The 24,777-nt window shown below is 39.6% G+C and overlaps 1 protein-coding gene across 6 annotated transcripts in view; it reads right to left on the reverse strand.

The window, feature by feature from the left end:
- PPP1R9A (protein phosphatase 1 regulatory subunit 9A) overlaps positions 1-20,948 on the reverse strand; it is a 320,392-nt gene extending 299,444 nt beyond the window's left edge. For all 6 annotated transcript variants that reach the window (XM_082846441.1, XM_082846440.1, XM_082846438.1 and 3 more), the window contains exon 1: positions 19,378-20,948. In XM_082846441.1, coding sequence (XP_082702567.1) covers positions 19,378-20,772 — 1,395 coding nt within the window. In that variant the 5' untranslated portion in view covers positions 20,773-20,948. The remainder of the gene's footprint in view (positions 1-19,377) is intronic.
- Between the last annotated feature and the right edge of the window lie 3,829 nt (positions 20,949-24,777).

Consider the following 24,777-nt stretch of genomic DNA (forward strand, 5'->3'; position numbering starts at 1 on the left):
CTAACCCCTTATTCTTTTTTTTTTTTAATTTATTTTATTTGTTTATTTTTGGCTGCATTGGGTCTTTGTTGCTGCGTGCGCACTTTCTCTAGTTGTGGTGAACCGGGGCTACTCTTTGTTGTGGTGTGTGGGCTTCTCATTGCGATGGCTTCTCTTGTTGCAGAACACGTGCTCTAGGCGTGCGGGCTCAGTAGTTGTGGCTTGCAGGCTCTAGAGGGCAGCCTCAGTAGTTGTGGCGCACGGGCTTAGTTGCTCCACAGCATGTGGGATCTTCCCAGACCAGGGCTTGAACCCATGTCCCCTGCATTGGCAGGCGGATTCTTAACCACTGTGCCACCAGGGAAGTCCCACCCCTTAGATCAAACCCTCAGATCCACAGCCTTTGCTCAAAGGACCCCATTAGTTCATCCACCCTATTTTGCAGCTGTTGGATCAAACATAATCAACTCCCTCTTGATGTCCAGCTAATTCCTTCACTATCTCTCATTTGCTGAGTACCTGCGTATAAACCAAGCACGAGGCAAGGGAAAGACAAGTAGATAGGTGAGGGACTTCCCTGGTAGTCCAGTGGTAAAGAATCCGCCTTCCAATGCAGGGGACACGGGTTCGATCCCTGGTCCGGGAACTAAAATCCCACATGCCACGGGGCAACTCCAGCTTGCCCTGTGGCTGTCTTAACCCCTATCCTTACAAACACTCACCAGTCTTATCCCTGCTCATGTGGACTCCTGCATACCCATCCCACCCCCATCTCCACACTTGCTCCTTCAATCCACCTTCCTTCCTCTATCAGAGTGGTCTTTCTAATATACAAATTCAACCTTCCATTGCAGGCTCAAAACCCCTTCCTGTGACTGGTGAGTTTTCAGAAAAGCATGCAGAGTCCTAAGTCCAGCAGCAGAAAGACCCCTTCCTGATCTGCCCCTGCCTTACCTTGTACCAACAATATTAAACTACTTTAAGATCCACAAAAAAGAGCATGCTTTTCTCTGTGTCTTCCTGCTACCTTGCACACCTGCACCTTCCTCTGCAAAACACTTACTAAACCTTCAAAACTTAGCTAGAGCTCATCTCCTCCTAGAATCTTCCCCTAACTAGCACCCAGAACCCAGGTACCCTTCCTCTACACCCAGAGTATCCTGTGCACACCTCTATCAAACTGCTTCTCTCACAACATCTCTCCCACTGGAATGCAGGCTCCTTGAGAGAGGACACGTTCTAATACATAATTCAGGTGATTAGCTTAGTCCCTAGCCAAGAGCAGACAGTCTCTACAAGAAGATGCGCTCTTAGCCAAAGCAAACTGGATTATGAATTTGTCAACTAATTGAAAAAGGCAGTTAAGTGGGAAATCATAAAAACTGATACATATTTTACCATGTCTATATTAATGTAAGATATCTAAAAGTGCATTCATTCACCAATCTCTGGATATCAGGCCAGGGCCTTCCCTTTGAGTTTAGGTCTGCAGATTAACAATCAGCATTATCTTTCTGCATAATGCACTGGCTATTGACGGCCAGTTTGGCTTTCTTAAAGTGTACCCAAAACTTAAAAACACGTGAAAAATAATTGGAGTAGTCAATCTTTTTAGATTATTTGTTCAGTTTTATTCATCCATATCGCCCTCATTTAATTCAACAGCAAGATTTTTAAGTGATCCCTTTATCAAATCTTTCCAAAGAATTCAATTTACATTTTTATTTTTATCATCTCACACTGGTCAGAATGGCCATCATGAAAAAATCTAGAAACAATATATGCTGGAGAGGGTGTGGAGAAAAGGGAACCCTCTTGCACTGCTGGTGGGAATGTAAATTGATACAGCCACTGTGGAGAACAGTATGGAGGTTCCTTAAAAAACTACAAATAGAACTACCATATGACCCAGCAATCCCACTATTGGGCATATACCCTGAGAAAACCATAATTCAAAAAGAGTCATGTACCAAAATGTTCATTGCAGCTCTATTTACAATAGCCTGGAGATGGAAACAACCTAAGTGTCCATCATCGGATGAATGGATAAAGAAGATGTGGCACATATATACAATGGAATATTACTCAGCCATAAAGAGAAATGAAATCGAGCTATTTGTAATGAGGTGGATAGACCTAGAGTGTGTCATACAGAGTGAAGTAAGTCAGAAAGAGACAGACAAATACCGTATGCTAACACATATATATGGAATTTAAGAAAAAAGAAAATGTCATGAAGAGCCTAGGGGTAAAACAGGAATAAAGACACAGACCTACTAGAGAATGGACTTGAGGATATGGGGAGGGGGAAGGGTAAGCCGTGACAAAGCGAGAGAGAGGCATGGACATATATACACTACCAAACATGAAATAGATAGCTAGTGGGAAGCAGCTGCATAGCACAGGGAGATCAGCTTGGTGCTTTGTGACCGCCTGGAGGGGTGGGATAGGGAGGATGGGAGGGAGGGAGACACAAGAGGGAAGAGATATGGGAACATATGTATATATATAGCTGATTCATTTTGTTGTAAAGCAGAAACTAACACACCAAAAAAAAATAAGAAGAAGAAGAACCAAGACAAAAAAAAAAAACTTTCTTTCACACTCATATTTCATCAATTTACATAATATTCAATTAAATACACATTTAGAAAGACAAGAAGTCAGCAAAAAATACAGGTTTAGAAATGTACATAACCACTCACAGTTAGCCTACAACTCAATATGGCAGGATGATGGTGGAGGCATTCTAAAGAATAGTCTTTGAGCCAGGATCACTCAGATAGGCATTAGTCAGCACAGTTTGTCCAGCAAATGGAAAACATCAGTTAGCCCAGAAAGCAGGTTAAATAGAAGTTGGCTGAAAGCTTCTTAGATAAATGTTTACTGAAAGAACATAAGGAATGAAAGAGAAAGCATGGAGAACCAATGAATTTCCTCCAACCTTCCATAACCACTCACAGGAGTGAAGCACTACAGCAAAATGATGAGGTCATCCATCCCTCAAAGTTCTTCAATGACTCCCCACAGTTTGCATTTAATTTCCGACGCCTTAGGATACAAACACTACCTGCCCACAATCTTACCCCCCCCACACACACACACACCCCTACTGTTCCTCCAGTTGTTCCGATTTATTTGCAGTTATCTCAAAAATGCTTTTCCCTGGACTTAGGATGTCCCACTTCTCTACCTAATTCTTAAGTCATCTTTAAAGTTTCACGTATCACTTCCTCTAAAAATCTCTCCCTTATGATACCCCTCCTCCTAAAGAAGGTAGACACCCTTGCTCGGGAGCACCTCTGCACCCTGTTATATGTAGGTGACAATGTGAACTGGCTGCCTTGGGTCAGTCATAGGTTACGCCTGTTGTCTCAGCATAAATATTGGCAGAACTCATTTCACTATTAAAAAGAGTCCCAGTCTGATAATAAACTAAATGGGCACCCTAGACATTGTACAATACAAAGAAGATTAAGCAATGGTCTATGCTCTTATTTAAAAAAAACACATACACTCAGACTATCCCATTTCTCAAATATGTGTAATTATTATTCACCCCGTTTTTATCCTGAAAAGAGTCACATTTGGACAATAAATGGTTGCCTTCTGTATATACCTATATACATTACAATACCATTCAATGTTTTCTTCTCTATCTCCTTCATAAGACTATAAATGTCTCGAGGAGCAAGGGCTTATTTATCACAATATCCACACAGCAGAGCCCAAGCTCAGTATATATTAAGTATATTCATTAATGTTTGTTGACTGTTACCAATCAATTCAGAATATAATCCTTCTCTAAATAGCTGCAGCATAACCCGTTATTTATAAACAGCTGACTAAGTGATTTATTAACCTTGACTTATGCCCATACAGTAGTTATAGAACGTTATAATCATATTAGTCTCAAAACAAAAAATATCATCACCAGTAATAACGTAACATTTGACATACTGACTCAATTCATTCACATAACATGATGAACTCTCATATTATCATATATTCTTAACAACATCACTAGCATTAAAAGGTAGTTTTTACAGAACACTTTTTTGTGTCTCCAGAAATGCACATAAACCCTAAAAAGTAGTTATTGTATTTTTATTTAAAAAGAAAAATGCAGAAAACAGCTTAGCAATTCTCTTTCTTAGAGTGCCATTAAAAGCTACTTCTGCCTGGGGAAAATGATATACATTTTGTACGTAAACAAATTTACAAGAACAAGCAAAGCCATTTCATATTTTAGCCTAATAACAGCTGTTAGACATCTTCCACGTAACATAATTCATGGAGAAAACATACAAGCAACATACAGGCAAAAAATATGATTTGAAGACCTTGGATTATTTGTTCCCGTGTAGTTTATTACTAATTACTTAAAAGCGCCAAGAAAAATGGAAAACTGTTTTTCTGGATAAGTAAAAGTCATACTCAGCAAGAGCTTGATCAGAAAATGAGACAACTGGCTACCAAAATACGTATAAAATTATGACTTAGGTCTGGAATTAAAACCAAGGACATTTCTAAAATCAGTATCAAGGGGGTGGGGGTAGAAGTGATCCAAAAAGGTAATTCCTCTCTAATCACTGAAAAGAACAAAAGAAACCACATTTTAATAAACAGGTCAGGAAATAAAAGGTGGGGAAGAGACTAAACTGTAAGAAATAATTCAAATGCCTTCTTTAATTAAATTTTCAATAATTTTCATGAAAGAATATAGATATATTCACAGACTCAAGTTACCAAAGATGTGGCAAATTACTGCAATTTCTAAATAAGTAACTTTACAACTTTCATATGGAGCCCAATTTTTATATTATCTTGCAAGTAATTACAAGCTTGGGCAACCACTCAAAGCAGAAATAAAGTTAAAGCAAAATGAATACTCTCCCCCTTCAACTTTCACAGCCATATCTCATGCAACCATACTTTAATAACTGTTTCTGGTTACTTAGAAACTGTCATTATCTTACCAGGCAATAGACTGAGATTTTCCAAATGAAAGAGAGCACAACAGCTTCAGCAAGCCAGAGTAGGGGCCAGAAAAGATGACAATCTGTAATGGAATCACTCAGCTTTCATTTATAACTGCTAACTTGAAGGATTTTACCTATAAATAAATTATGCAATCATTATACATGTACAAATATTATCCCATCATCCCAACTTGGACCTTGAGATGTGGGGAGAGTGAACAGGAAAGGGCAAGGAGCATGGGTGACAGACATCAAAGATTACTAACACAATGGGCTTCCCTGGTGGCACAGTGGTTGAGAATCTGCTTGCCAATGCAGGGGACACGGGTTCGAGGCCTGGTCCAGGCTTATCCCACATGTCGCGGAGCAACTAAGCCCGTGCGCCACAACTACTAAGCCTGCGCTCTAGAGCTCGCACGCCTAGAGCCTGTGCTCCACAACAAGAGAAGCCACCACAATGAGAAGCCTGCGCACCGCAACGAAGAGTAGCCCCCGCTCGCCGCAACTAGAGAAAAGCCTGTGCACAGCAACAAAGACCCAACACAGCCATAAATAAATTAATTAATTAAAAAAAACATTACTAACACTGATTATGTGCCAGGCAGTGTGACAGTCCTGGAGACACAACCATAAAACAAAGTCCCTGCCTTTAAAGTTTAAACAAACTTTGTTAAGAAGATCATATGTCAGCAGGATCTGAATCCAGGTCTGATTCCAAACCATGTGGTCTTTTTTCTACTACTACTGCTACTACTACTACATTCTGTCCCAAAAGGAAGAACCCCTTTGGCAGGTTTTCTAAGAATGACAGGGGCAGAACAACTCTTCCACTAAGGTGTGTGGGGAAATTGAGGGTTTTTTTCCCCTGAAACAGCTTCAGAGGGTACAACCAAATAAGAAAACCTGATTGTGATAGTTAATTTTATGTGTCAACTTGGCTGGGCCATGGTGCCCAGATACTTGGTCAAACATTATTCTGGATATTTCTGCAAGGACATATTTTTTTAATTAATTAATTATTTATTTATTTTTGGCTATATTGGATCTTTGCTGCTGTGCACATGGGCTTTCTCTAGTTGCAGCAAGCCGGGGCTACTCTTTGTTGCGGTGCACGGGCTTCTCAATGTGGTGGTTTCTCTTGTTGCGGAGCATGGGCTCTAGGCACGCGAGCTTCAACAGTTGTGGCACACAGGCTCAGTAGTTGTGGCTCGCGGGCTCTAGAGCGCAGGCTCAGTAGTTGAGGCACACGGGCTTAGTTGCTCTGCGGCATGTGGGATCTTCCCAGACCGGGGCTCGAACCCCTGTCCCCTGCATTGGCAGGCAGATTCTAAACCACTGCACCACCAGGGAAGTCCCTGCAAGGATATTTTTGATTGAGATTAACATTTAAACTGGTTGACTTTAAGTAAAGCAGCTTGCCCTCCATAATGTGGGTGGGCCTCATCCAATCAGTTGAAGGCCTGAATAGAACAACTGACTTCCCCTAAGCAAAAAGAAATTCTCCAGCAGACGGCCTCTGAACTTACACCCTGAGCCTCTAGCCTGGGTCCTTCCCTAGGTCTCCACTTTGACAGCTTTTAGACTTAAACTGCAACATCAGTTCTTCCCTGGGTCTCCAGCTCACCAGCCCACCCGGCAGATCTTGGACTTGCCAGCCTCCATAATCATGTGAGCCAAATCCTTAAACATCTCTATTTCTATCTTTCTCTTTTTCTCTCTCTCCCTCTCTCCCTCGATATCTATCTATACACACACATACACAAATACACACATACACACATCGTATTGGTTCTCTTTCTCTGGAGAACACTGACTAATATATTACTTAAACATTAAATACATGACATGGAAAAAAGACAACTAAAAAAGTATTTTGTATCAATATTTACAGCTTATTTCCACCACCCTCCAGTGAGAGGGATCAACTACTCAGTCAATGATTCATTTCTAGATTAAGGGTAAGAATTTCACAAAACAATAAGTGCCAAACCCAAGTAACTTCAAACTAAAACTTCTAATTGCTACTTCTACAAGTGGAGCAATCTACTGAGAGCTCTCTAGTTCCTTAAATATATTACTCACAGAACTCATTATTCAGAGAAGGAACCAGCAACATAAAAATTCCACAAGCATCACAGTCCCCAATGGAAAAACACAAGTCTCATCTCAAACTTGGTTGAATACCTAATAATGTTGCCCTCTTTCCTTTAAATAATACTTACAATTATGTATGTAGTACATATCTAAGTAGTACTATTATAAATTCAGTATTCAATAAAGTACAAATAGAATTTATTAGCCATATCACAGTAAGGTTTAAGTATACTTAATGAAAAATGATAATGCAGCACCAGATTATATAGTAAGGCAGTTTAAAGGACTTCACCAGAACTTATAAAATGCTGGAATTGCTTGAAACTGTAAGATTTATCAGCTGATCTAATTAGGCCAAAAGCAACACTTTAACATTCTGATTTCAGAAAACTCTGCCACCCCCAAAAATATTTTTCTTATCATTTATATACTACCAAAACTTTTCGTAGGTGCAACACTATCCAGTGCATGAGGGTAACTGACCCTTTGATGCTAACTAAAAATATTATATACTACCATATACTCTAATCATATATCAAATCAATCTTTTCAGCTAAAACTTTTGTTAAGAATAACAACCGGAAACTACATATTGGCTGGTGTTTTAGAAAACATATTCAAAAGGATGCTGTGGAGACCTAGGACACAAAATCCCATTTTTAACTGAGTGCATGCAAGTGTTTTCATAGGATTACATACAGGCAAGATACTAAACTTGACATCTCTACTCTCAGCTTCTGAAAGACAAAGCCTGTTAAGGCTCAATAATTTAATAGACCCAAAAGAAAGATGTGATCTCACAAGGGAGAATTCTTAGGCTTTCTTTCAACAAATTTGTATTATTTTGAGTAAGACTATGCATTAATATATTTTTCACTTCAGATCCAGAATATATGCCCAGTTTTTAAAAGCACATTTTAAGTAACACGTTAGGATATCATACAGACAACAGCAACTCAAAGAAAATATCTAACACCTATGCAAGTATTATCATCATAATTTAAAATTCATTAGAAAGTCCTGCCCCACATAATACTTACAAGCTTAGCCACAAATATGGGATCAATTTTACCAAGGATTAGAAAGTATGCGCTTAAGGAATTCAACTGTCAAAAGTTCACTCATTTTCTTAAACCAACACCTTCTTCAGTATTCCATAAATTTATACCCCAAAATTTTTCTCTGTGACCTCCAAAGAAAATTACATTAAAAATTAATTACTAGAATCACAGGCAGTATTTTTTTAAGTTTTTGTCAATTTTAGAGTTGTTAGGGACTTCCCTGGCGGTCCAGTGGTTAAGACTCTGCGCTTCCACTGCAGGGGATGTGGGTTTCATCCCTGGTCAGAGGAACTAAGATCCTGCATGCCACGTGGCACGGCCAAAAAATTAAAAATAAATAAAATAAACAAACAAAAAAATAGAGTTGGTATTGCTGATTGTTCCAAATGTGTCCCCCGTTTCTTTTTCTTTATAATTAAAGTAATATATCATCATTGTAGAAAATTTAGTAAATCTAGAAAAATTAAAATAATTTTATAAACATCACCTTTATTCTCTGCATCCAGAAATTACCAGAGTTAACATTTTGCTATATGCACTTTCAGTCTTTGCTCAGTCTTTTAGTTTTAAAACTAAAATTGTGATAAAAATGCATATTAAATCTTTAACCAGTCCTTTTATTCTATAGTATATTGCAAAATATTTCTCATATTTAAAAATTTTAGAAAACTTGATTTATAACAGCTTTATCTTATTACACTATATGTATATATATATATATCATAATGAATTTAACCATTCCCCTATTATTGAATATGTGAGTTCTTTTAACTTTCTACGAAGACAAATAACACTTTGATATACTCCTTACTAACAATCATTGACAAAAAAAGGCAGTAAACACCACCCAAAATTCATATCCAAAAATTGCCTGTAAACACAAGAAAACATTCAACCTCACCAATAAATCAACATAATACATAGAAATTATGAGAAACCTAATAAGCTGAAAACTATAAAGCATATATATAATACCAAGTGCTAGTACAGGGATTGTGAGAAAACCATTCCAGTGCAATGTTAATTATAAACTGATAAAATCTTTTTGAATAATAATTCAGGCTGTGTGTATCAAAGGCTTTAAAATATTTTAGGAATCTATCCTAAATACATAATCATAGATAATTCTAGATGCTGACCAAGAAATATAGGGTTAATTCCCTTTCGACGTTAATTTAACATTGAAACAAAACATAATGTGTTATGCACATGTATCAAAAGTCAATGAAGAAGGGTCCGGGAAGCCTGCTGAGCCTGCGCGTCTGGAGCCTGTGCTCCGCAGCGGGAGAGGCCACAACAGTGAAAGGCCCGCGTACCGCAAAAAAAAAAAAAAAAGTCAATGAAGACCTGAACTATATATTAACATTCTTGTATTCTGCTTTCCCTATTGTATCACAGATTTTCATTTCTGGCTCAGCTTTTATGTTTCATAAGATTTGTGTGTTTGTTTGTTTTTGTTTGTTTGTTTGTTTTGCGGTACGCGGACCTCTCACTGCCGTGGCCTCTCCCGTTGCGGAGCACAGGCTCCTCAGCGACCACGGCTCACGGGCCCAGCCGCTCTGCGGCTTGTGGGATCTTCCCGGACCGGGGCACGAACCCGTGTCCCCTGCATTGGCAGGCAGACTCTCAACCACTGCGCCACCAGGAAAGCCCTGTGTGTTTGTTTTAATGTTCAGTGATCAGTCTTAAAATTTCTAAGAGGAAATGTACGCTTTGGGCATTCATATGTTAAAACCGATGCACTGGGAATTTCCTGGCGGTCCAGTGGTTAGAATTCCAAGCTTCCACTGCAGGGGGCATGGGTTTGATCCCTGGTTGGGGAGCTAAGATCCTGAAAGCCGTGCAGCCCGGCCAAAAAATAATAATAATAATTACGTTTTACATATTGGTGCACAAGATGATAGTCAAACACCCTATAGTAAGTTTTGCCTTTCCTCTGAGGAATGGTTTCTTTTCTTTTAATTTTTTTTATTGAAGTATAGTTCATTTACAGTATTACATTAGTTTCACATGTAAAACATAGTGATTCAATATTTTTATAGATTCTGCTCCATTTAAAGTTATTACAAAATAATGGCTATATTTCTCTGTGCTGTACAATGTAACTTCCTTCTTTACTTATTTTATACATAAATAAGTTTGTATCTCTAGGAATGGGTTCTTTAAAAAAAATACAATAGTTGATTCATAATGAAAAGTGTGAATTTATGTCTGTTTCTTTCTTACAAAACAACTTTGCACATCCATTTTATCTGAAACAAGTGCTTAGTAAAAAGAACCCATCAATACAGCACTGACTCACAAGTAGACCTTAAAAACCAACCAATAAACCTGTTTTTCTCCCTCCTCTATTGAGGTCGCTTACAGTGAAGGAAAACCCTTCAAAAGCCTGAATAGGCACCTTTCACTTTGAGTACTATTTAAAATCCTTGTATCAAGATGAGACAAATTTTGCAGTATGAATGCACCCTCCACGAAGCTCTATCCTGACATATGTTCTGACAGAAGAGAAGTAAAAAGCAACTTTTGGAGAACAGATCTGAAGTGGAAGAAAGGGAAAGGTCCCCCTCACTGGACCGTGACAGACTCAAGGCACAAAGCCATACAGTTTCTCAGGATCATACCAGCCTAAAAGCATCAAGGGAGAAACACCAAATACCTACTCTTGAAGCCTCTCACCTGGACTCTCCCAGGTCACCATTCTGTTTATCTTTTTGACCATTGTCAACTACTATGTGTCCCAACCTAGCCCACTGTATTTCATCTGGCACAGAAAATAATGTGGAAGATTAGCTTTCCCCAGAACAAAACTCATTCATTATCTGACTTAAAAAAAGAGAGAAAGAGGATAACATGTCTGTGAGTCGGTGCATTTAAAACCACTTTTCTTCACACATAAATATATACGGAATAGTTTTGACTGTACAAACTCTTTTTTTAGTCCCTCTGAAATATATTAAATAAGCAACAAGACTTTGGTCCTCCTAAAATATAAAATTTCCAAATATCTTTATATACTCTGCCTATTTCATTGTCCTTTTTGTAAGGATAGGGGCCTGAGAAAGAGAGAGCAAGTTTGGCTAAAAAATTGGGAATCGTGCAAAAGGTTATCAATGTCTCAATCATGTTGAACAGTGCTGTGAAGCTATTTCCAGAACAACAGTGAGTGAAGCAATTAATATGTCAGCAACTATATTACAAAACATTTCTTTCTTTATTCGTAGGTTCCTCAGCAAGGTATTTCAATATATAGTTCAAGCCACACTTTCAAAAGTCGAGTTGCTCTAAAAGCCACTTTATCAAAATGTACTCCGTTGGATTTAACCTTTTAATCATCTTAAAGTTTCTACTATAATCTACAGCATATATAACATTCCCAAGAGCAATTTAATATAACTTCTTCATTTTGAAATTTCAACAAAAGATGTTCAAATTTTTCCCTTTGAAATAACAGCACAAATATTTATGATAATGGTACTATACAAATATGTTTAAGAGATAATGAAGATAACAAGAGGTTAAAGCTTAGAAGAGGTCTTAGTGATAAACTACAAGTAAGAGAGCCTCAATTACGAATAAGAAAACCAAAGCCTCAAGATGTAGGTTTGTCCAAGTTTACAGAATATCAAGAAACTTTTGGTGTTACTTTCATTATCAATTAATAATATGTAACAGTGATGTATATAATATACTTTAGTTGACAATGTGCAATAAATTAAATAAGTGCCTGCCCAAAATGACTTATCTCATACACGGTTATATTATAGATAATAGCAAGTATGGCATATAAAATCTATATTGAAGTACTGAAGGAGGAGGAGAATTTTTAAAATAAAGAGTGAAGTCTGTCCATGAACAATTCCAATCAACATAAAAGAATAATGAAAGCAAGAACATAAGAGCAGTAGGATGGAAATAAGCATCAGGTCATTACAAAAGGGCAAGGGTCTCCGCATGCTAGAAAAGACCAATGTAAAGATGAAAATTGGCATTAGCGCTTTTGTGCCTTTAAAGATACGCTATGCTGAAGCAATCACTTAGCTTCATCAACAGCAATTTCAGATTATGTGAAGAAAAGTGCAGTGTCCCAAGGTAGGGAGTGATTCTAACCATCCTCTTTGCCCCGTACACTAGTCGTCTTCAGTTAACAAATATGCTCATCCCTTTCCGGATCCTGCTGTTACTTCAGCTTCCTGTCTTCTTTCTCTCCATGAACTGCATTAACAGGCAGGCAGCATTTGTTGTCCCCACATTGCCACTTCATCTTAAGACCATGTCACCAACCCAAAATTCCTTTATCCTTGCTCTCTAGACCTTCCTAAGGTCTGCTGCCCTCATGGTATCTTAAATTTTAACATATCTCACGCCATACTCATTCCGTCTCCTACACTCCCTTTAAAAAGCATGCCCTGGATCCCATTTATATGAACTGTCCAGAAAAGGCAAATCCACAGAGACAGAAACTAGATTAGTGTTTGCCAGAAGACGTGGGAAGAAGGGGAATTAGGAGTGACTGCTAACAGGCACAGGGTTTCTTTCTAGGGTGATGGAAATATTCTAGAATTAGATAATAGTGCTGGTTGCACAACATAGTGAATATACTGAAAACTGCTGAATTGTACACTTGAAGATGGTGAATTTTATGTTATTTGAATTTTATCTTAATAGAAAATTGCAAATTAAAAACATGAAAATAAGCAAATATAAGAGCGCACACGCACACACACACAACATGTCCCTCCTTCTAACTTTCCTTTTGCCTTGAAAAATAATAAACTCCCCATAAGTGGAATTATTCAAGCAGAAGCTGAATGATCATCTGTCAGCAATGTGCTATTGAAGGGCTAACTGAAGTGATTGGGGCAATTACACTAGATTACCCTTAAGTATTTTTCATCTTTAGTTTCTATGTCACAAACCAAGAGGAAGAGATTAGAACCAGGGAAATTTTCTTAAGTGACCAGAAAGAAAAAACATGAAGCATTACTTGAAAAGTATTCTCCTATTCAAAATGAAAACTGTAGAATATAATGAAGCAAAAGAACAAAAATGAAATAGATCCAAAAAGAGCATAGGAAATTAAGAAAAAATAGTAAATAAATTAGATAACAGCACAAAAATCAATAAATGATATTCAGAGTTTAACATAACAATATTTGTTTTGTTTATACAGAATTTATCCTGTATCTAACTGTATTTTTCTATAGAAATTCTGAAGCCTTTTTCTTTTTGAGTGGTGAAGAAGATGTTAGAAAAAAATCTAATGCAGACAAGATTTAAATCAAATTACTGCTGACCGGCATGTGACTGGATTAATAAAGTAAACAATGTATGGATCACATAATAGAAAGTTATTTTCCCCCAAATTCAGCCTCTTGTCTTCAAAGTCTATTATCCCAACACTAGCATCCTTTGTGAGGAAATTTAGAGGGGAATAAAAAATATTGTTGATGACACAAAAAGCAAGAAACTTTAAATCTTTCTACTACAAATAAATGCCGGCAAACATCTATAATAGTCTGCTGTAGAAAAGAATCTCTTTTAAATACTAAATGACCAATGTTCAGTGAAAAAAAAAAAAGAGGTAGACCCATGCGGTATTAGAAAAGGGGTCATTCAATAACTATTCATTATTTGATTTTACACAGTACATTAAAATATTTGACTTATTTACCTGGTTATAAACCATAATTTATAAACCATCAAATTTTAAAAGGAAGTTCAATTTAAATGTTATCCAAATAAAAGCAAGCTATATAAGATGATGATGCTTATACTCTCTCTAGAAGTTTTTAAATTTAGGCTTCCAAAAGAATGAGAGAAATGGAATTTCTGAGTCTATCAAGAACTTCCTACTCCTGTCCTTTTATAATTAAAAACTTAGACCACTGTGCTTCCCTGGTGGCGCAGTGGATAAGAATCTGCCTGCTAATGCAGGAGACACAGGTTCAATCCCTGGTCCGGGAAGATCCCACGTGCCGCGGATCAACTAAGCCCATGCGCCACCACTACTGAGCCTGCGCTCTAGAGCTCACAAGCCACAACTCCTGAAGCCCACGCACCTAGAGCCCGTGCTCCACAACAAGAGAAGCCACTGCAATGAGAGGCCCACGCACCGCAACGAAGAGTAGTCCCTGCTTGCCACAACTCGAGAAAAGCCCGCGCAGCTACGAAGACCCAACGCAGCCAAAAATAAAGAAATAAATAATTTTTTAAAAAAACAAAAAAACCACTTAGACCACACAAAGATTCCAAGATATGACTTTTTAATGACCCAAACTCCTTATGAATTTAGGGTTCATAATCCACTTTGGTATCCAGAAACAGAGTGCTTCATGCACTTTACAAATTTACACCTGTTTCATCTTCAAAGAATATTATCCCATACAACCAGCTACAGCAGACCCATCTGTAAAGCAAATCTGTTAAGTGAGCTTCCCCAACATTTCGTTACAAGCTCCTTTCAGAAGCCAGAAGATTATACTTCAAAATCATACTGCAAATAGTGACCAGCAGCATCAGCACCAACTTGACAGCTTGTTAGAAATGCAAAATCTCACCCCGGACCTACTGTTTGAGAGTTTGCTATATTCCTTGAGAATATTAAATTCTGTTATAAAGGTCAAGAAAACAAATGGAATGGATGAAACTCTAAGAAGTGATAATCACTGATGGTAAGTGAGCTAATACTCAGAGACTCAGTTAAGTATAGATAATGAGAGCTTGTAAGGCCAAGACAAAAGTTACAAGATATGTTAAAAATAGGTAAGTTAGTAACCTGTAAGACATTCCAAAGTAGAAAATATTGTGGAACAAACAAGATATTTACTTGTAGATAGAAAGGGGTGGAAAGACCAAGTCATTACCATACCATCTCTGCTCTGACAGGTATTCCATCTCCATATCGGCCACCCAGTATGATCCTATTCTGGGACCCACAGGTGCTCTAACCAAGAAATGCAAACAATGCCCATGGCTCATCAGCAGGCAAACTGGCAAAGCTACAGCTGTATCTAAGTGTACTTGTCCCCACTCTCTTCCATACAGCAAGTATGTATCCCAGGAAGTACGATGCCAAGGGCATCATGAGTCTGTGGAGTTCTTGCTCAAATATCAACTCTAGTCCTCATAACCACACCATCAATGGGAAAGGCTGATACAAAAGAGAGAGGGACAGGACACATGAATTTTGTGTACCCAGGACTCAGGTAGCGTGGTCCTTCCTTCCAATCTCTTTTGCACCTTAAGTGTGTTAACTTACCCCTCACTGCTTTCCTCTTGCTTCTGGCTGTGTGCTTTAAACTAATTTGATAAATCGTGTGATTCAAGCATTTAAATTTGGTTGCTGAGCCTATCTATTCCATACCTCCAGGATAGCTGGGAGTGTACCTGGAGGCTAACCACTGCATCAAGGTAATTTCCTACAAAACAACTACTGAATAAGAAATATGCATTTTAAAAGGTCCCCAGGTGATTGATATGCAAATTCAAGTTTAGAAGCACTGAGCAGGACTGTTAGAAAGAGAACGCTGCACAAAGACAGAAATTTGGATTTCAGAACTATGCTCAGAACACCATCCTGAATAAAAGGCCTCGTGTACCCCCTGACAATAACTCAGAGCCCCAAAAGAGGGAGAGAATGCTAAGAAACCCATTTTCAACAACTATCATGTAAGTCTCAGAGAAGCATTGCTGCCCTTGGTGACTCTCCTTTGAACACCAGCTCTGTAAAGCTCGAGGCAACTTGAGAAAACACACAGAAGAGTATAGCATTATGTATCCCAACATTAACCCAGCAATTTCATCTTGCTGGGAATTAGGAAAATAACCTTTTTCAGATATGCTATGTTTCAAGAACACCAATCCAAAGGACATAAGGCTACCAAAAACAGAAAAAGAGTCATGACTTCCTTAACAAGATTGCAGTGATGATCTTAGAAAGATCATCCAAGAACAGAGTTGAGCAGAATGACCTAAGAAGTGACCTTAATGGGCTGTACACCTCCCACCGACCACCAGTTCCTGACTTGATCAGCTCCAGTCATTTTATGTATTTATTACATTTGCATTGTTCCTGACACATAGTAAGGGCTCAATAAATGTTCTGAATTAATAGAAAAAATAATTTTAAATGTCACCCTTTCTATGTTTGATTTATCTAAGACAAATTTAATTCAATTCCTTGGTTCTGAGAAATTCCTGAGAATGAAGGTATAATTCCACATCTCGAATTAGCATCTTCCTAACACTCCCTCATTCCATATCTCGAAGTTGGATTTTACATTTTCTATTATTAATTCCATTCTAACTTTCCATGACACTATGAAACACATTAACCTATCCATTAAGAAACAATCTGACCATTTCTAAAAGTCACCAAAAATTATACATAAGGGATATACTACACAGGAAAGATCAGCTATTATTTTGATATTTTTCTAGGTTCAGATTTAAGACATCTTAGGGAAATATCTATTTAAAACATCCATAGAAGAACTGAAATAGAAACTGAGGACATTGTTTCACACACACAAGATCTAAAACAAAAGACCAAAAGTGTTGAGAATGTTTACTCTAGTGAAGAATAAGATGAGACTATCGGGAAAAGAATGTAGAAGTTCTAAAAATCATTTCTGTAAGGAATATGCTCCCTATTACTTCTAAAATAAGGAATGTGTTTAAGTTTCAAAGGAAAAGATTTAAGTTGGAAATCATAACTTCCATTCCATAAATATATATTTATAAAAAGAATAAGGAAACACACATAGGGAATGGCTGAGTGTATTCCCTTCCAAATGATCTACCAAATCCTTTTCACTCCATGCATTTAGTATAGCCAAGAACAGTTAAAGTACTCATAGGACATTAGACACTTCAGCACAGGTTTTCACACTGTGTTTCATGGGTTTTAAATACCATGTGTTTAAGAATTGAATCTACAAGCTCACAGAGGAAAGAGGGAACCTTATAGATTTTTGTGTCCTCTGCAGCTAACAGCATGAGAATAGACATATGATAAGCCTTCAATAAACACTTACTGAATTTAATTATTACCACTCTCTGAGGCAAAAATCTTAACTGGAGAATAATCTGAACACTACCATCATCACCAGTAGAAAAGTAGCACTCAAAATTTCCAAGTGAATCCACTTACATGTTAAACAACGGGAACAAGAAAGAGTAATTGTCTTATTCATCACAAAGGGCTAAGAATGAATCTTCTGTTTGCAAACTTAATCCACTCCAACTAGTACTGTTAACTGCCCACTAAAACGCAGCACATTAGCTTTCACAAATCTGATGCTTGATCCATATTCTTAATGAAATGTGTTGAACTTAAATGTATGTAATCTAGTTCGTTCCTTGTTACGTGAAATACACAGTCTATTACGTGAAAATTCAGAGGCAAAATGCTTATTGTTATAAATGGCAGAAAAAAAAAATCACTTCAATTTCAAAGTATCACACCCCAAACCTGGTTTGTTCACAAAAGAGCATCCAAAATTCAATGATAAATCCTTTAAAATCCATTAAACCTATTACTATGCAGTTACATATTGTGCAGCATAGGACCCAAATACAAGGCTGGTGCCCCATTTGGTTGCCAAATTTTCATAAACTGCTATCCCCCATTAGGGACCCAGCCACTGGTTTTAACAAACTCCCTGAAGAGTTCATTTCAGTTATTCCTGCCTTGCTCAATGCATAACAATTTAATCTTATTGCTTTCTTCCTCAGGGGTAAAAAGATGATGTTCCAAGGGGAGCACCTGCAAAGCGGATGTAAAAGATGAAATTTAGAAGCTGGCTGGATAGGCCTGAGGGAAAGGCAACTCTAAAGAGAGTACCTACCATTGGGGGGTAGGGGAGAGAATGACAAAGGAAGGTGGGAAAGGGCAGCGGAAGAAACTTAGCTTACTTAGAAACTAGATTCACAACTCCAGTAGTTATTTCAAACATAGTTTAACTTGACATGGCCCATTCTGACCCAGAACTTTTGCTTTACACTATGAAAGAAAAGTTTGCCTGCTAACACCAGTAAATAATTTCATAGATTATTAGTTTATTTCATACTTACAGAAAGGTCATATTTATCTTTGCTAGGTAAATTATGTATCTTAAAGCCTTATATGAAAGTTTCATAAGATGGAAATAACAATAGACAGTGACTTTAGATTTTGAGGAGAAAATTTAAGAAGATACCAGATCTAATTCCAAATCTATCATATATACACACTGTGTAAGCTAAAAGCCCCTAGAAAGTGGTTTCAAACTACATATTCTGCCACGACAACCCCCCAGATTCCCCTAGGAGGGCATGCCAGCATCTTGGGGCTGAGCCGATGGACAAGTACACTTTGAAAAAGCACTCCAGGAGATTCTGATACTCAACCAAACACCTCCTGTCCCACTGCCATTATCAGCTAATAATGTTTCACCACCCGCTGCGGATGTACTTTGTGCTATTCTTTTATTCCAAATGTTAACTAAGTGAAGTCATTAGAATAGAGCGCCTGAATTCAATTGGCATTTATCCAGATTTTAAGAGGTAAAAATAAATCCATGAATGGCAAATCAATTTAACATCTTTTCACACAATTTCATTTTAAAGCCATATAACAAATTCTGAACTCAAAGCTATTTAGAGTCATAGCTTTCCAATTAAAGTATTTAAGTCCGCTAACATATTTCCACGAATCCAACATTCACTACCAAGTAGCAGTACAAAAAAAAAAGTTCCAACATTCCTCACAATCCACTTACACTTAAGTAAGGGATAACTCGGATTTTTTAAGCACGTAAATAAAGAATATTATTTCAAGGTTATCATTACTCTCCCTTTGTACATTATACCTCATATCCTACAGTGTTTCGATTCAGATAATTTTATTATTCATGGGTAATTTCAAGTAAAACTAGTTAAAGAAGTAATTCTATTTCAAACTAACACTCCTGGTTTTCAGTGTTCATATTATTCATACACCCGTCCATTGGAATGTCTCTCAAAATCCCCAAACTTCTTCAACTTCAGTATTACTCAGTACTGGTTTATACAACTATAAAGCACATCAGGAAATAATATCTCTCAAACTCCAAACTTTTAAAATCACCTGACAACATGTGTATATCAACAACCTTGAATTCTTTATAACTGTCAAAGCTAGTCTACATACAGTCAGGCCCAAATACTAAAAAACAAACAAACAAACAAACAAAAAACTTAGAAAAAACTTCAAAAACAAACTTAGAAAACATACTTACCTTAATTGGAGCACTACTAAACTTAATTTTCCTATTTGCCGGGATGTCTTCTTCTTCTGGCAATCCAACCATTTCTGAGTATTCCATATCAGGTTGATAGTAATTGTTTTCATCACTATCTTCCTGCTCATCCTGTTCAGTGCCTGTTTCTCCCCAGTCTGAATTATACCTGGATCTCACCCTATATATATTATAGTCACTGTGCATGTAAACATGGGAGCTCCCAAAATTATTTGAATCTTCGAATACTTCCTTTCCACAACTGAATCTAGATGCATCAGCAGAGGTAAAATCACCACCTGCAAGTTCTTTCTTCTGTTGCATTGCTGCCTCACTCCCAACCAAATGAGCTTCTGCGTCTTCTGAAGGTTCGTTTTGTGGTGAAGGGATTTCAGGCTCTGTAACTGCCTTGTTTTCAGCACAAGGTCCTTCAGGAATGTCTCTGTCAATTCTGTCAGGAGTCTCTTGGTTAGATGTGGAGTCCTCGGCTTCCTTGCTCTGCTGTGCCTCTTCACTGGGCACTGAAGCTAGAGAGGTACTTTTCGAAGCCACTTCTAGTACTGGAGTTGTATTACTCTTCTGAGCATCCTCTGCATCGTCACTGTGTTTGCTTGGAGGAGACCAAGAATTAGAATCCTTAAGGTGCCCGAAGGTGTCAAGATTTGTAACAGTAACCGATGGTAAATTCAGGGGATAATGCCCTGTCACTGAGTATGCACTGTTCTCAGCCTTCTCAGAAATGATGGCACTGGGGGAATCGGTGTTCTCCAATACTGCACTCAGTTGACTCACAGTTGGGGAGACAGCCTCCGTCCGGGAGCTAAGGCTGTCCAAGGAATCAGTACTGCCTCTGTTGGACTTAGAACCACCCCATTCATCCTGAGGTTCACTCCCTCCAGTTTTCTCCTTCTTTGGGGAATAGCGGTTGTTCTGTCCTGATTCATGCACACTTCTCTCAAACATCTTGCGAGTTTCTGTGAACTTAGAATATGAAGGGCCATCGTACATTGTGTCAAATCTACTAATTCGTTCTGAAACAGAGGACTCCAACTTAACAACTGAGCCATCTGTTTTTTCCAGAAATTCTTTGGGCTTCATTCGCCTCTGAGGGGATGAAGATCCACCTTTCCCCCTTGTTTTGGCAATGACTGCAGCATTCTCACTGGGTTCCATACCCATCTGCATAAATATATTTTTAATTCTGTTGACATTGGAGCCATATTTCCTTCCCCTGCTCTGCTGGGATCCCTCACCTTCTTTTGTTTTTTGTTCCCCATCTGACTTGGGTTTGTCAAAGGTACTTTTCAGTGCCTGGAACTCAGTTCTATACGCATTCCTGTGAGGAGAGGCACTTCTGAGAGTGGTACGTTCACCTGAAGACTCGGTTTTCAACATTTTTACTTCAGGGGTGAAAAGCCAGTGTTCATAATGATCAGGAAAAAAAAAAAAAACCCACAAAACACCTCTCTTCTCTAATCACCAGTATCTGGTCAAGAAAAAGTACCTCTCAAATGGCATACTGTGTCAGTGATCCTCCCAACAGGTGTATTAGGAAATTATGCAGTCAAGAGTTACACAAAATGGCTTTTTCAAAGCAAGACTAGAGGTTCATCTGTAATAGAAAAGAACGAATTTCTGAATTCATTTACTTATTTGAATTTACGGTTAGTCAACTATTATACATTTTTTTTCCAAAGTGGCTTGGCCACATGTCAAATAAGAAGAAATTACATATTGAAATGGGAATTTCAAAGCCAAGAATTTAAAAGTTATAACTCTGATTGGTCTTTGGTAACAAAGCTGTTTCAAACATAACTTGAGATCCCTACCAAAATCACACACATACACACATACAAGTGACACATAAGTACACTTCAAAGCAATACTTTAGCCCAAGTTTTGGTTGGTTTTGTGAATGACCTTAAAAGAAACCAGCAGTTCCTAGATCTTTAAGAAATCATCAAACTGTCCAGAAAAATGAAATTCACTTGAGATTCTCCACATCAGGTAGAACTTATTCTTTCTATACAAGCACAATTGAAAGTGCAGAATCTATGTTTACAAACTCCAAAACGTGTCTACAGAGGCTTATTTCACTCTTTCTGATCCAATATTCTCATCTACAGCATCCCCAAAACAACACTAGTGCAATTTCAGACCAAAACAAACAGAAGAAAGTTCTTAAATGGCAGTAAGTTTCACTCTAAGTTCAGAACCACATCAAATATTTGGAAGTTTCCTAAGAGTGAACATTACTAATTATAGAGTGGGATACAGGATATCATGGGAATAAATGTATGAGAACGTGAGGATCAGAAAATAAAGGACCATGAAACCTCTTTTCATAGCCCTGATTTGTTTATTACACTTGCCTCTAACTTACTACAAGCTCAGAATACAACGCAATACGTGCTGGCTGGTCTCCTCTAGCCCACAGCTGTATTTCACATCAATATGCCAGCAAGCAAATACTTCAAGATCCGCTGAGGAGCAATGTTGTAGTTCTAAAGATTTTTCATTTTGTTTTTGTTTTGTTTTTTAATATTAGGCGGAGCCCTATCACCCTCACGCACCATCAGACGAGGAAGCACACACTTTCACTTAAACCGTCTCCAGACTCGGCTCCTGGCCCAGCACGCATGCATGGCCCATGCAGACAAACAAGAAAGGCTTCAGAGTGTGGTGCCTGTTTTTTTTGTCAAGCTTCGACAATCTCCTTCTACCCTGACATTTGTTTAAGCCATACACACCCTCCCCTCCCCCCAACACCCCCCCACTCCCTCCCCCGCCAATTCGAACCCGAAGGGGCGGGGGGCGGGGGCGCTGGGGCCGCCGGGGTATTCAAAACCTGCCCTCACAAAAGACAAACATAAATAACACCAACTTGAGAGACAGCCGATTCCCGAGCCTGGTTCGGGACGCAATCCCTCGGCCCCGGGCAGGGGCAGGGCCGGGAGAGCAGGTGACGCCAAGCGCTATGGTAGGAGGTCGCTGTCTAGCTTTGTGCCAAGAAGCACCTGAAGTCCTAACACATTGGCTGCGGCTCCCGGCGGCTGCCAGGCGGATCCCAGTGTGGCATGGGGAGAGCCGAGCTCCCCGTCCACATTAAAAAAAGAAGAAGAAAAAAAATTACGGGGTAATACTAATAAATCCCTTTGTTTTTCCTCCCAGTGTGCCAGGAAACAATAGATCCCACCGATACTGCCTCCGATCCTCAACCTAACGCTCCCCAACCGCAGCCCTCCCCCACCCTCAGCCTGCAACTCAGCCTTTGTACATCCCGATTTTTTCCTCCTCATCTCCACCCTCCCCAGCTCCTCGCCCCGCGCACATCCTCCCCCTTACCCGAGCGGGAGCCGCCGCCGGTGGGGAGGGTCGGGCGGCCGCGGCTCCCACCCCCGCCTCCGAGGCGCCCCCCGCCCCACGGTGGCCGCGGCTCGGCTCGGCGCCGGCCCGCTCGCTGCCCCTCCACCCGCTCCTCCCGGCGCAGCGCGATGGGCGGCTGCGGCGGCCGCTTCCACGCGCGCCGCGGCCCCCCACGCGCGCCCGGCCCGCGGCGGGCGGCCCCGGGAGGCGCGCTGCGCTCCCTAACGCCATTGCGGGCGGGCGGCGGCCCGGGCCCCGACAAACTCGCACACTCGGGCCGACCTGGGGAGGGGGTCCCAGCCCGGGCAGGGGCTTCGCCCACGTGCGGTCACCCGCGCCGGGCCGTTTGGCTGGCGGCGTAGCGGGGGTGTAACGGGGGAGAGGCCGCGGGGGTGAGGAAGGCCCGGGGTAACAGGTGCCTCACCTCTGCTGATGGGATTAACTCTAGGGCCGCAGAGAGAGGGAGCCCGGCAGCAAAATCCCAGGAGAGGGAGAGAGAGGGAGCCTCTGGCGGCCAACGGAGGGCGAAAAGCACCGGCCCGAGGCGAGGCCGCCCCACCCCCTCGGCCGTGGGCGAGGGGCCCCTCGGGCCTGGGGCAAATCCTGCCCTTCAGCTCCGGTCCTGGTTTCGCGAGAACTGGGTTCTTGGGCTGTCTGTTGCTGGGGCCCCACGAAGTCTGCCGTTAACTCCGTGACCCCAGGGCATCCAAAACCCTGGGCCACGCTCCTGGCAGGGAAGGCCGGCACCTAGGCCCAGATCCAGAGTGGCCTCCACTCCTCCGCTTAGGCCACTTGTACTTCGCCTAATACCCACCTTAACCTTCCGCTGCTAAAAGGAAAGAGGTGAGGAAATCTGACTTTCTTATCAGGAAAGAGCTTTTCAGACTCCCCTTTTATAAATGCTCAGTTACCCCCTCCTTTCCCCATCAAAAATTTCGGAAGTGTTACAGCCTTACTGCAAAATATAAAACCAATCATAACCGTCAATATAGACCTTTAAACCAACTCTCAAAAAAACTGTGGAGTAGAAACTTTTAAGGATAATTTTTCAAGAAGGTAAAAATATACTCTAACAGAAATGTAAAATGAAGCTGTGTCAAAAATGTTATTTGACTCATCAGTTAGGGAGGGAACACCAAAATATTGCAACCCATCCAAATGAGAATGTGAAGAGCAAAGCTTTATGGAAAATCAGAAAAGAGGCAAAACTGGTTAATAAGGCACTAAAATGTAATATTTTGAATTATCTCCTATACAGGGCAGTGATAACTGTATCTCTAAGGAACAAAATAATTTTGCATATGTATAGATGAGAACCATTTACAGTATCGTTAAGTTTCTAGGGCTTATAGAGTCGTAAAAAGTCAAAGGCAGGCAAAGGTGCAAACTACTGTAGAACCATGAAACTCCAGAGTCCTTTAGATAACATCCAGCATTCCACTGAAAGGACACTCAATAATCTTTTGCCCATTTCAAAATCTTACAGGAGTTTTTCCAACAGAGCTATTATTATCTACATTTTACAGATGGGAAAACTGAGGTTTAGGTTTTGTAACTTACCTACAGCTTTATCGCTAGTAAATGATTATGGTTGCATACGAACTCCGGCAAGTCTATACACAGAATTTATACTCTGGAAGCAAAATCTTTTCTTGCTTAATTTCAAAAGAGCTTTGTAGCTGCTCAATTCTATGTATCTCTTACTTTGAACAGTGGAATTTTTTCTTCAAGCCTCACCAAATTCTGGGTGCTTTCCCAAGAAATTGGTATTCCCTGTCTACGACGTGGATGTCACTTCTATGAGCATAAATAGATGTAACAGGCAATGTGAGGGGGCTTGTGGTTCCAGTCTCCACTTTTGGAAAGAACATTTGTGTTGTCTGGGGTAATTAGGTGGAAAAGTTCCTGTCATTTATTTGCAGTATGGAAACCATGTTTTTTAGGAGAATAACCTAAATAAATGCAGGAACCTAATCACTACAGTTCTATCTGTAGAAGAGGGGGCAGAGTTGGCAACAAAACCAGTCTTACACC

Source organism: Leucopleurus acutus, assembly GCF_964270905.1.
Source record: "Leucopleurus acutus genome assembly, chromosome: 9".
Classification (NCBI taxonomy): Eukaryota; Metazoa; Chordata; class Mammalia; order Artiodactyla; family Delphinidae; genus Leucopleurus; species Leucopleurus acutus.